The following is a 13522-nucleotide window of genomic DNA, read 5'->3' on the forward strand; positions in this document are numbered from 1 at the left end:
AATAGGTGGTGGAGTTTGTGGCAGTGATATGAGAGTTGGAGTTTATCTGTTGAGTCGACATTTGCAAGGTGAGTTATCCTCACTATACTAAGGGGTCTAAGGCACCAAGGCTGGCCCATTGAATATGTTATCCTAGCAGTGTTAGTATGTTGAGTATGAAGTTAATGTTGCATGCTCAGTGGTTATGCCGGTTAGAAAGATCTGTAGGACTACCTGTGTTGATATATGATTATCTGCATGCTCAGTGGTTATGCCACTTAGGTAGATTTGTAGGACTACCTGTGTTATATGATTATATGCATGCTCAGTGGTTATGTTATATGTTGATATGTTATGTAGGATGGGTTGAGGTGGGATTGCTTCATGCGGTAACCAACAAACCTAGGAGCATTCCAGTTATGGGCTAAGGGAGACTCGTATTGTGGGCTCGATGACAAGCCAGATGTGAGTTGTGGGCCCGCAAGGCAATCCAGACTCACACTGTGGGCCCAGGGGTAATCCAGTCTGTAAAGCTGTGGACCCGTTGCACTTTGTTCGGTTTGTTATGTTATGATATTGCTGATATTGTTATGTGGACTGTATGTGTATCGGCATTTTAGGGAACTCACTAAGCTTTCGAGTTTACAGTTTCAGTTTATTATTTCAGGTACTTCAGGGGATCGGGGAAAGGCAAAGGCGTGATCGTATTGCTTATCACTTTTCATGAATTTGTTTTTGGGATACTCTGATATGATACTTTTTGAAAACAAGTTTGTAATGGTTAATGGATTTGAAATATTTTAAAAGTTTAAATTGGCTTGAATTTTATGGGTGTTACATTTCATTATGTTAAGGTTGATTTACAAAAGGGTCATCAAATGGCTAATGTTTCTTAGATATGGAATATGCACAAATCAGCACGCTCTACTTGATGGCAAACATTGTATCATGTTTGATTGAATGCTTACGTTCCACCATATAGGCAATGCAATAATCGTCGTCCTGAAATAGTTAACGTAACAGATAATTAGTAAAATATAAAATTTTAATTTGTTTAATAATAACATTGTATGCTTACGCTGTATCACACTCAACCGAATGTAAAATTTTAATTTTTTTAATGTTTAATGTTTAATTTGTCTAATGATAACATTGTATGTTTAATAATAACGTTGTAGTGACAAAATAAATTTAATTTGCAGTTGATATTGTTCATATGATGAAACTTTTAAATTAACAAAAATATAACATTCAGATCGTTTATATTAATGTTGTTAAAAAGATTATTTTTTTAATTCGATAAAAAATGTAACATCCATACAATCTAAAAGGAAAAAGACAAAAAAAAAATCAAGATTTTGATTTATTTAATATTATATAATAATAACAAATATATATATATATATATATATATATATATATATATATATATATATATATATATATATATATATATATATATATATATATATATATATATATATATATATATATATATATATATATATATATATATAAAGGGTTACATTTGGGAATCACGGTACATAAAAAAATCCCCAATTACAAATATTATATTGAATTCTTCGACATAAAATTAATATTGAATATGTTAAAGCATCTTTTCTGTTTTCCATGTCGTTTTATTGGGTTGTGAGTTTTGAATTGTGTGACTTTATATTTCACGCTCTCTCATCGACTCTCTCTCTCTCTCTCTCTCTCGTATCTGAAACACACATACACCATTGAAATTTGAAAATGGCCGATGCTTTAGTTACTGTAGCTGCCGAGGCGATCCTGAAAAAGTTAGCATCCATAGCTGTCAACGAAGTCGCCCTTGCTTGGGGTTACAAAGAGAAGTTGTACACACTTGAACGGACCTTGAAAATGATTCGTGCCAAGTTACAGGATGCCGAGATTCAGAAAGGTCAAAAACATGGGGTGATGGAGTGGCTGAAACAGCTAAAAGATGTTGTTGGTGAAGCTGATGATGTGTTGGATGAGTTTCACTACGAAATGCTGAGGCGTGAGGTAAAGAATCGAGGTCGGATGGCAATAAAGGTACCCTCTCTCCCAAGCTTGAAAAAGCTTTTATTTCGTAGTGAAATGGGTCATAGAATCAAAAACATTAACGAAAAGTTGTCTCAAATCAATAAACAAGCAAACGAGCTGGGACTACAAAATGAACAGCCTGGTCCTGTTGTTGTTCCAGATCGCCCCTACCGGGAGACAGATCCAAATTTAGGCGAATTCAAAATTGTTGGGAGGGAGGATGAAGAAGAGCGCATCATACACCTATTAACCGAGTCAAGAAAAGAAGAAAAGCTTACAATTGTTCCCATTGTGGGAATGGGCGGGATGGGGAAGACCACCCTGGCTAAGTCCGTATACAATAATCCAAAAATCCAACAACATTTTGATGTGAAAGCTTGGTTGTGTGTGTCTGTTAAGGTTGACATCAACACACTTCTGGCAAAGATCTATGAATCTGTTGCAGGAGAGAAACCTATGTCGGAAACAATGGTCAATTTAGTTCGAGATCTTGAAAAGAAACTGGGAGCGAAAAGATATATGCTAGTCCTGGATGACGTTTGGGATGAAGAGAGATTGTATTGGGAAGATTTTAGGAGTGTTATGATAAATGTGAAGTCACAAATTGGAAGTGGCATTCTGGTCACCACCAGGAAACTTGACATTGGAACCAAGGGTATGACGATGGATTCATGTCCTTTAAAAGGTCTTTCTGATGATTATTGTTGGTACATCTTTAAAGAGAGGGCGTTTCTAGTAGGACAATCACCACAACCCGAATTGGAGAAGTTAGGGTGTGATATTGTCAAAAAGTGTCGTGGTTTGCCATTGCTATTAAATGTAATAGGAGGTATGTTGCAAAATTATAGTGACCCTGAGAAGTGGTTGGCCAATTAAAAATAGCAAAGTTTGGGATCTAGAAGATGAAAGGGAGAGAGTTCAAAAGAGTTTGGAACTGAGCTTTGATAATCTCCCCAGTTCTATGGCCAAGCAATGTTTTGCATATTGTTCCATCTTTGAGAAAGATACACGCATGGAAAGGGAAGAACTGGTCCGACTTTGGATGGCTTTAGGGTTGGTTCAAGCTGATGAGGAAAACGACAAGGAGATGGAGGATGTGGGAAATGATATTTTCCAAATTTTGGTCAACAATTCGTTGTTCCAAGATGTTGAAAGGGATGAGTACTATGGTCACATCACTAATTGTAGCATGCATGATCTGGTGCATGATCTTTCATTATCACTTTCAAAACATGAAAGCTTATGTCTGGTGGATGCGACAAATGCTGATATTGCGTGTATCCCTCAGGTTAAACATCTGGCTTTTTACCAAGAACAAGAACAGAACATGGGCGATGAACTCAAAACCAAGGTTTCTACATTCATTGAAAGAAATCCGGTGGCTAGAACTTTGCATTCGATGTTCATCAAAGTTAGAGTTGAGACAAAATTTTCATTGCAACAATTAAAGTGCATACGAATCCTAACACTCAAAGGTCATAGAATAGAGAAGTTAGACGACTCAGTTGGCGGGTTGGTGCATCTCAGGTATCTTGATTTGTCAAATACGGATATCAGTGTTCTTCCTAAATCTATTGGTAAACTATACCACTTGCAAACACTGAAGTTGCCTTTTGGCTTTGAGCAGTTTCCAGAAGCAATGAGAAATTTGATAGGCTTGCGGTATTTCAAGTGTAGCAAAAACATTCCTGCCAATATCATAGGACAACTGACTTCTCTTAGAAACTTGCCTTCCTTCAGAGTGCTTAGAAGGAAGGGACATGGTATTGAAGAGCTACGCCATTTGAATAACCTTGGTGGAAAGCTTCGTATTGGCGGTCTTGAAAATGTTAGGAGCAAAGAGGATGCTGTTACGGCGGACTTATCTAGAAAGAAAAATTTATACGATATTCAATTCGAATGGAGTTGGAACTGTGGAGGTGCCAACGGAAACGGTGATGAAGATGCCAACCGAAACTACAAGGATGTATTGGAAGGCTTGCAGCCCCCTGGAGATGTGAAAATATTGACAATTAAAAATTTTTCCAGTGATAATTTTCCGGAATGGGTAATGAAAATGGCAATCAATGTCCATGGGAAAGAGACTCCCCTTGACAAGCTCGTGAAGATCAGATTAGATAGATGTCGCAGCTGCCTCTCTCTTCCGACGCTTGAGGACCTACCACATCTTCGGGATCTTGAGTTGGAGCATATGGACAGTTTGACATGCTTAAGGAGTTCCGATGTTACTGGATCAAGCAGGCCTTTGTCTCCATCCTTGAGATCGCTCCGACTAAAATATATGGAAAGACTGGAAAAGTGGATAGATGGAGCAACCAACTGCTCCAAAATGATATCTCCTGTCCTTGTGAAGTTGGTGATTGTTCATTGCCCAAAGATTATTCTCTTAGATGAATGCCATCCCCATCCTCTTGTTTCCTTAAAGATTAGAGATTGCAATGGTCTGGTGTCCATTAAGAGCATACAAGGCCTCACATCTCTTGCATCTTTTTCTATCCAGAGCTGCCCTAGTCTTTTAGGAATAGCCAATCTTTCTGGTGATAATTACCTGGCATCAGTAACGAAGATGGCAATCGATGTCGAAGCAAAATGGACGCCCCTCGACAAGCTCGTGAAGATGACATTATATAACTGTAGGAACTGCCTCTCTTTTCCGACGCTTGAGCACCTACCACATCTTCGGGATCTTGAGTTGGAACATATGGACAGCTTGACATGCTTAAGGAGTTCTGCTGTTACCGGATCAACCAAGCCTTTGTGTCCATCGTTGAGATCGCTCCGACTAATACATATGGAAAGACTGGAAAAGTGGATAGATGGAGCACCCAACAGCTCAAAAATGATATCCCCTGTCCTCGAGAAGTTGGAGATTACTTATTGCCCAAAGGTTTTTCTCTTAGATGAATACCATCCTCATCCTCTTGTTTCCTTAATCATCCAAAACTGCTATGGTCTGGAGTACATTAAGAGCATACAAGGCCTCACATCTCTCGTGTCTTTAGATATTTTCTCATGTCCTAGTCTTTTAGAAATAACCAATTTGCCCAAACAGTGTCATTCTTTGAAGACTTTGCAAATTACCGATTGCAACAAACTGACTTACTTGCCTCTCAAAATGTTCGATTGTTATTCCTTCCTAAATGAGTTGAGAGTTGGTCCGTTCTCAAAGGAGCTCGATTCTTTCCCGAGTCTCCAAGGCATCGAGAAGTTAAGGAACCACCTTCATTCATTAAATTTGAAAGGTTGGGATGATTGGGAGTCAATTCCAGAAGAAATACAGCACCTCACTTCACTGACTAAGTTAACCTTAGTAAGATTCGGAATACCAAAAGTGCCTATGTGGTTAACCAACATGTCATCTATCCGATATTTGAGCTTCTATGACTGCAATCGGCTAAACAAAGAAACAGTTAGACGGGGAGCGCCACGGGAAGCAACAGTTGTCGAACTAAATAATGTAAAGTGTTAATTAATTAGTTTATTTCTTATTTGAGTGTGTTGGTTGGTGTATATATAGATTAGATATGTTGTATCAGTCAGATCATTCCTCCTCTTGGCTCTTGCTTAATAATAAACTCTCCTCCCTTGCGATCCAAATTGTACCCAAACATTTGTCTTGTTCAGGTATAAGACATGATCAGTACGAAAGATATGTAAAAGTCCAAACATTTTATAAATTGGATACTTGCACTTTATAATTAATATCCCAAAATTCTTCTCACTTTATAACTTACAGCTACAGTTGACTTTTAATCCCAATTGATCGACCAATTTTGCAACTTTTACCTGTGTTTAATATTCTTTCATAATTCATCATTTATCTAATACATTGCATGATGACTCTCGTTCCTTGCAACTGATTTGTAACATATAATTTGCTGTTACCCTGTCATGCAATATTAACAACGATTATATGTCCATTTTATTTGTCTTGTTAACTTGGAAAGGTTTCTGCAAATTAATTAATGTGGGTTTTAGTTTTAGTAGTAGAATTGGTCATAAAGCTAAAGTCCAAGGACTGGCAGTTAATCTAAAGAACTTGAGGGCTACAGAATAAAGTACAGGAGGGGCTGATCCTATCAAGTGCTAAAAGTTGGAGGTGGCTGAGGATAACAGAAGCTATTAAAAGTTGTTCCCATATCAATCGAGAGTCATATTCTATGCGTTTAGATGGAACCAAGTGAATCCAACTGATTTCCGTTTTCAAGATGCGGATCCGAATAAATACAAATTAAATTCAAATAATCAAATCCAATCTGAAGTCTGAACCAACCAAATTATAATTCGATTGGATCGGTTTTTACAATTCGGCTTTCAAGAGGCATGAAATATACTTCCAATCAATAAAAACTCCATATCATTTTAATAACAAGAAACAAATTGTGTTTGGCTAAAATCAAATCCAGATGATCCATGTTTTACTACTATGAAATCTACAAAAGTGGTTCATCATGCAAGCAAAAACACTCAGATTCCAAAACATATACATACAAAAAAAACCACTACAATCAACAATCAACAAGCAAACTGTAAAATTGAAGAAAAAAAATCTACATGTGGTGATCCATACCAACACCAAGAATCAACTGTGCAAGATGAGTCAAATATGGTTCTGCTTGTGCCCTGCTGCTCAATATTGGTCTTAAACTCTCCAGCTCACTACTGAACTCCCTCTCAAATTTCCTGTCAAAAATCACTCTGCTCCATCACACATATACATACACACACATATATAGTATATAAATACATACATGCATACATAGAAAGAAAAAGAGGTATAGTTTTAAGATCTTACAAGACACATTCGATGACTGTAGACTCGTCTGTGGGTGAATTTGGTTTTTTGGAAGACTTTCTTAGCTTCAAAACCTTTACATTTTCCAAGGAAGATGAATCCAAATCATCAAAGGAACTGTTTGAATCAGGAGCTTCAATGGAGCTCATTAGCCACTGAGTTGCAGAAGCATACTGAAGGCATACAAGTTTCAGTTTCTCAAATTTCTGCATTCCACCCAAAAACTTATTATTAGAACAAATTCAGAAACACAAACCTTGTATAGAAATTATGACTATTTCTTTTTTACTTAATGGAGACATGACTTCAGGCCCCATTAAGTCATGGATGGAGACTAAATGACCACCTTATCCTTACATTCCAAAAAAATTCAGAGTATTCATCAATTTTAACATGAGATTGTACTTAGTTCGCTAACGTCATTAAGTCAAAAAAAAAAAAAAAAAAAAGCCCCTCAATGTGGTAAGTTACATATGAATGTTCCTTTTTTACCTAACTTTTTTACGAATTTTACCTCATTTACTTTTAACATTCTTTTCACCAAGTGTGTCATCATTTTCTAAAATATTTTTTTGAACATTAGTTATCCAGACAGCACTTTATACAGACAATACTTAATGGGGAAAAAAAATAACTATTACATGTCTGTGTTTCTCTTTTCAAAATGTATGCAAGCAAATAATGCTTTAAGGGAAATCATATTAAATTTGCTTACTATTCATCTATTTTTCCATATAGCCTTTTGTAAAACTAGATGTGCAAATTTCAGAGCATGATATAAAACAGAAAATGAAGCTCATTATGAATTAAGGAATGATGCAAACCTTGAGGAGGATTGGTGAAAGAAGTGAACATTCCTTAAGACACTTCTCCATGAAAAAGTCATGATATTGAATTACCTATTTTCATACAAAGATTACAACCACACACAGGGAAAAAAATTAACAACTTACTTTCATTTATTTGTGTAATATAGCAATCTACTTTCAAAATTTTCTTTTACAGCATTGTAGTACAATTTTTTTTCTTATTAGAACATTTTACTTTGAAAAATGATCCCAGCTAAAGAAGTAAATATTGCTTTGTATTTGTATGACATTGCCATAATTGGGTAGTTTTTTCAAAGCACAATGTTGTAACACACAAAAAAAAATGAAAGTAGGATGCTACAATAAAGAAATCAACATATACCTCATCTATGCTCTTTGCATTTTCAAGTTTATTATGCATAACATGCCAATTTGGTTCAAGAACCTAAAACAATATAAAATGAATATGTTATTCAATCATAATAATATAATATCACTTCCACCTTTGTTATTTTGACAAAAGAGAGATAAATAACCACATTACCATCAGATTAATAAATAAATAAATGGGAAATAGCAATATATTTATATTTCTTTACCCATAATAACAACATACTTATAGCATGACACTTACACAATATACTTTATTTTTTTACATAACATACTTACATTTTTACTGATAATAATTATATATTGTTATTATTGGTAAGGAATTGTATTTTATAAACATAAGAACATGGTTTTACTTTTACCTCAAATGTTAGATAATGTAAAAGGCTATTTATAAATTTAAGCATATTCCTGCATAGTATTGATGATGTAGAGATTGCAGTTCCATGCATATCACGTGCACGTGCACCCTACAAAACCAACAAGAAAAGTATTAAAGTATAATTAAAAAAAATATATTAAAAGGAGATATTTTTATTTTTTAATACAGTAATTATTTATATCAGGGATATTCAGTCTCATACTTGATGTAGTTGCCAAGCTGCACAAAGCTGTCTGTGAACATGTTTGCAATGAAACAGAAATCGAAAAATTAATTGGTATTTTGTCAGAGCTTTTCTTGATATCACAAGAGATAATGGCCATTGAACCTGTAACAAAAATAACAACTTACTTTCATTTAATTGATAATTAGATAATTAGAAATTTAGATAACAACTTACTTTTATGAGATTAACCCTAATTCCAAAATTATAACATTGTAATATTAAAAATGATTTGTATTTGAATGACATTGCTATAAATAACTAAATGGATTTTTTCAAAGTAGAATTTTGTAATAGGAATAGATGATATTAAGATGTTATAAATAAATAATAAACAAATGAATGAAAGTAGGTTCCTATTTCTTGTATTAAATGAAAAAAGATAGAAAATGTTAAAGGTGATTACCTTGTAATTGACAGAGAAGGTTTCCATACCAGTGATCAAGGGCTCTTCTTCTAAAACATCAGCCTCTGAAACTGACTCACCACCACCACCACCACCACCTGTTTGAAGATCTTTCAAAATGCTCAGTCTCTTTAACAAAGAACCTGTGTCCTGAAAAAGAAAGGCATATAATACATTAATAAAATATTAATTAATTAATTATTTCTGAAAGTGGAATGTTATGTTGTAGTGGGAATAAATGAAACTGACCACAGAACATGTGACATCTTCATGCAAAGGATCTGCTGCAGCTGCTGTCGAACGCAGTGCAAGGTCCAACAGAGACTGAAAATTAAACTCAAATAAATTAAAACATAAATTTTACAAAATAAAATTAAAAAATAGCAGTGTGCTTTCATTTTCATTTATTTGTGTATTATATTTATAACATCAAACTCTTTATGCAGAAAGAAAGTCAGGAAATTGAGTATTTTTCCATAAGTCATCTGTTTACAATTGTCATTTATTTTCTCAGATGGAACTAATTAATGGGTAAATAGAGAAACGATAATTCTTATATATGGATAACTTTGATCCCTAACTATACATATGGATTATACAAATAAGGGCAAATTACAGAAACAGCATTATATTTTGTGCAATTTTGCAGTTTAACTAACCATTTCTACTTTATTTTTTTCCAATAAAAAAAAAACATTAAAGTTTCAGACATATTTCCAATTTAACCATTTTGACCTGATATAATAGGTCAAAAATGGTTGATTTGGAGAACTAGAATGGCTACTTTGGAAAAAAATATATCTTTAACTTTTTAAAGCTTGATTGGAAGGAATAAAGTATCAGTGGTGTAATCACAATAATTGCCCAAAATATACTCTGGTTTTTTTAGTCAAATAATATGAGGTAAATGGAGAAAGACCTGAAGCTTCTCAACAGAGATCTCATTTGGTGTTTTATCAAGTTCATCACGTGCAATATCCATAAAATGAACCAAGAAATCACCCTGTATTTCTAACTCAATCAAATTTAATTATTAATTTCAATTCAAAAACTTTAAACTGCAAAAACAAAAAATCAAAATTTAACCTGATCCAGAAGAAGATAATGCTTAATAGAACGCAGCTTTCCAATAAGGTCATACTGCCAACATTCAAAATAATAATTGGTCATTATACATAGTTAAAAGAACTAAAAAGCACAGCCATTAGAATTTAGAAATAAGATTTTAAAAATAATAATAATAATAATAACAATAAACCCCACCTTGTCCTTCATGAGATTTAGTAATTCGCCACTTGCAAAATCATAAGCAGATTTAATGCATTCAAGATAGTGATCATTCGACCCAAAGTTCATCAATTTTGAATTCTCCAATGCAGGCACCTATATTATTTATACACATGTATAAAACCCTCTAATAATAGCACTAATATGAGTAAATTACATTTTTCATCCCTGTGGTTAGTTAAATTTCAAAAATATGGTCCATTAGTTTGATTTTTTGAATTCTGGATCCCTAAAGCATTGACAAAACAACGTTTTAAGGACCAAAAGGTTAAAAATCAAACTATTGGACCACACTTGTAAGAAACAACAAACCAAAGGGACGAAAAATGCAATTAATTGAAAGATACAGAAAAAAGAAACAAGACCTGAACAGTGTGGCCACATTCTCTCATGACATTCAAAGATTTCCCTGTTGTTAAAATGGTTTCAGCTGAATTTGCAAGGAAAGAAGGAATATCATCTTTCAGACTGTATCTTTGTCTCCAATACATAGCATCATAATCTTCAGTCAGACTCTCCTACAGCAGCAGGGGTAAAATCCTACTTTTTAGCATGTTTGTACTTTTTGGGAAAATCTGTAGGAGGGGTAAAAATAAATAGTACTTTTTGGAGAGATTTGTTTTCAGCAATGAAAAACTCATCATGAGGATCATCAATAACTCCTTCATACACCCACCTGCATATATGCAAATATATATATGGACAATAATATTGAGTATGTTATGTGAAAATTGCAGAAAATAGCAACATACTTTCTATATTGGTAAAGGGGTAAAATAGTACTTTTTGGAGTATATATTATTGGGTGTTGTGACTTTATATATACCTTTCAAGTATGCCAAGATAAGCAGAATTTGCAGACTCTATCATCTTCTCAAGCAATGATCTCACCAAGTAGTTTCCAGCCATTATCTTGGCCTGTTTGAATTTAAAAAAATATATCAATAAATTAATAAATAGCATATAACATATTTTATTTTAGTTTATTGACATAATTACCTGACTTTGTAAAAGGTTAAGAACTGCTGATCCCACAAAATTACTTGCTGATGCCTTCCTTATTACTGTTGACAATGCTTGCATTGATCCCATCATTGGCTGCAAATATATTAAAAGGCAACAAATATGAATCATGAAACCAAAAAAGAAGATTCTCATCTTAATTTGTAAATATATAAACAAAAAATGAAGTTTATAAGAAATGAAATTACCTGACAATAGAACCATAATCCTTGTATTGAGAGTCTTCCTAGTCGAAACTGATGTTCAAGCTGTGCCACCATGGCTTGATAATCCTGAAAAAAATAATTATTTATTATTATATAGCAAAATAGCAAATTCATGGAACCTTGACACTAAATGACTAAAATGTGTTATATTGATATATTGGTCTTACATAGTCAATAATTCCTATTGAATAACATTATTTATAACTATATGCAGTAAAAACCATCATCTAATAGGCATCATTGAACATAAATAACTCACCAAAAGGAGGGCCCTTAGTGCAGCAGCAAAGGCATGATTAACTAATCCAGACTTGAACTGTGATCTTGATTCCACAAATTGATTGATAATCAAATAGCTCTTGCATAAAGGGAATATTCTTTTCGATGATTCCTGCATTTTCTTGCAATGTTTATTTCCCAAAAGTGAAAAGAGTTCCAAGAAGTTATAGATGCATACATATGTGAATCTGTGTATCAGTGTATGTATAATTGTATATGTGAAGATTCTTACCTGAAGTGCCAAATCCATAGATCCATCAACATTGAAGATAAAGGAGTCATCATTCCCTCCAACTCTATTGATAGAAATATATCGTCCCTCAATCCCAACTAAAGCAGATAGTAGATCATCAATTACAATCAGTTCCTGCATGTGTTGAAACATTATCACAAAATCTTCAATTATCTTTACTTTAACATGATATTCTATAGTAACTTGTTTCTAGGTTTCAAAATTGACACTGGTTTGACATTATGAATGAAAAGGCCAAGAATTGCACAAAAAAGCATAAAAACATCTGTAGCTGTACCTGAACAGAAGCATTATAGCAACCTATCGGCTTCTCAGATTCCAAACTGTACAAGGAAAGTGTAAAAGGAGAAACAATTCGCTTTAATAACAGCAATTACACGCATAGAAACATGAATAAACTCAATATCCGTCCAGGGAAAAGGTAAAGTACCCTATATCCACTGAATGCCCCTTTGACTCCTGCATCGAACAAGCATAAATTTATACACCAGTTTCTAACAAAATCAAAATTTGAACAAAATAAGCTACATTCACAAAAGGGTAGACGGTTCGGTATTACATTATAGGGATATATATGTCTCCGGGCATTCATACACATATGTAAATATATACAGAAAGAAGAGAAACCTGGTGAAATTGGCCGGTGAGGAAAGGTCTGTCGTAGTTCCATTGAGGGGTAGAAGGGCATGGAGACGATACTGCATCCATGGAGAATGGCGAAGCAAGTAGAGGAAAAAGACGCTATGAAAATTCGGGGATGGCGACGCAGCGATTCAGGATTCTAATTTTCAGATTTGGGGAAATGGGAGTGTGAGAGAGGAGAGACTGGACGTTTGAAAAAACTTACTCCTGTTTCTTTTTAAACAAAAAGTTACTAAAATGGTACCTGTGGTTTGTAAAAATTGCGAGTTCCATCTCTAGTTCTTTTTTCTTTTTCTTTTTTTGAATTCGAACGGTTGTTATATTTTGGTTTTGTTGCAGTTGTAATCCCTCTCAAACCTAAAATGACTATATTATCATTTCTAGTTTATTTTTGATTTTCTTATTATTTTTTTTTCATTTATTATTTAAAAAAAAAAAAAAAAAAAAAAGAAATGGGCCCTACAAACACCCCAGTCAACCCCTTTGAAACTAATACATATCAACCTAACTTTTTTTTTCCATCGCCAGAAATAGAAGGAATAGACCCTCCAACTACCCTCCAAATTCTTTCACAAACCCATCCTCATCAAATATGTATCTTCTTTTCTGAACCATCACCATGACTACTTACGTTCGACCACCAGAAGTGTTTGGACCACGGGTTTGACCACAAGGTATGTGTTTTTTTTGGTAACTTTACAAATGGATCTACATACCAGACCCATATATGAAATAAATAAGGGTCGAGGGATGAAATTTTACACACTACCTCTCTTTACCAGGCATTTCAAATAATTAA

The 13522-nt window shown here is 34.1% G+C and overlaps 3 protein-coding genes across 3 annotated transcripts; 2 read left to right on the forward strand and 1 right to left on the reverse strand.

Moving 5' to 3' along the window:
- The first annotated feature begins 1655 nt into the window (after positions 1 to 1655).
- LOC111875931 (putative disease resistance protein RGA3) lies at positions 1656 to 2904 on the forward strand. Its single transcript, XM_023872462.3, has one exon. It carries the CDS (start codon positions 1735 to 1737, stop codon positions 2902 to 2904), a length of 1170 nt encoding a protein of 389 aa, XP_023728230.1. The 5' UTR covers positions 1656 to 1734.
- Positions 2905 to 2989: 85 nt separating this feature from the next.
- LOC111875930 (putative disease resistance protein RGA4) lies at positions 2990 to 5497 on the forward strand. The gene has a single exon (XM_023872461.3). It carries the CDS (start codon positions 2990 to 2992, stop codon positions 5495 to 5497), a length of 2508 nt encoding a protein of 835 aa, XP_023728229.1.
- An 851-nt stretch (positions 5498 to 6348) lies between these two features.
- Positions 6349 to 13132, reverse strand: LOC111875932 (gamma-tubulin complex component 2). The gene is made up of 21 exons (XM_023872463.3): positions 12709 to 13132; positions 12512 to 12540; positions 12359 to 12404; positions 12061 to 12195; positions 11809 to 11940; positions 11532 to 11615; positions 11320 to 11418; positions 11147 to 11238; positions 10924 to 10996; positions 10686 to 10838; positions 10297 to 10416; positions 10120 to 10173; positions 9953 to 10036; positions 9283 to 9357; positions 9034 to 9183; positions 8607 to 8732; positions 8385 to 8492; positions 8015 to 8077; positions 7648 to 7722; positions 6824 to 7029; positions 6349 to 6711 (listed from the first exon to the last, which is right to left on the reverse strand). The coding sequence occupies exons 1-21, from the start codon at positions 12787 to 12789 to the stop codon at positions 6579 to 6581; spliced, it is 2118 nt and encodes a 705-aa protein (XP_023728231.1). The 5' UTR covers positions 12790 to 13132; the 3' UTR covers positions 6349 to 6578.
- Between the last annotated feature and the right edge of the window lie 390 nt (positions 13133 to 13522).

The sequence above is a fragment of the Lactuca sativa genome, chromosome 2 (genome assembly GCF_002870075.4).
Source record: "Lactuca sativa cultivar Salinas chromosome 2, Lsat_Salinas_v11, whole genome shotgun sequence".
Lineage (NCBI taxonomy): Eukaryota > Viridiplantae > Streptophyta > Magnoliopsida > Asterales > Asteraceae > Lactuca > Lactuca sativa.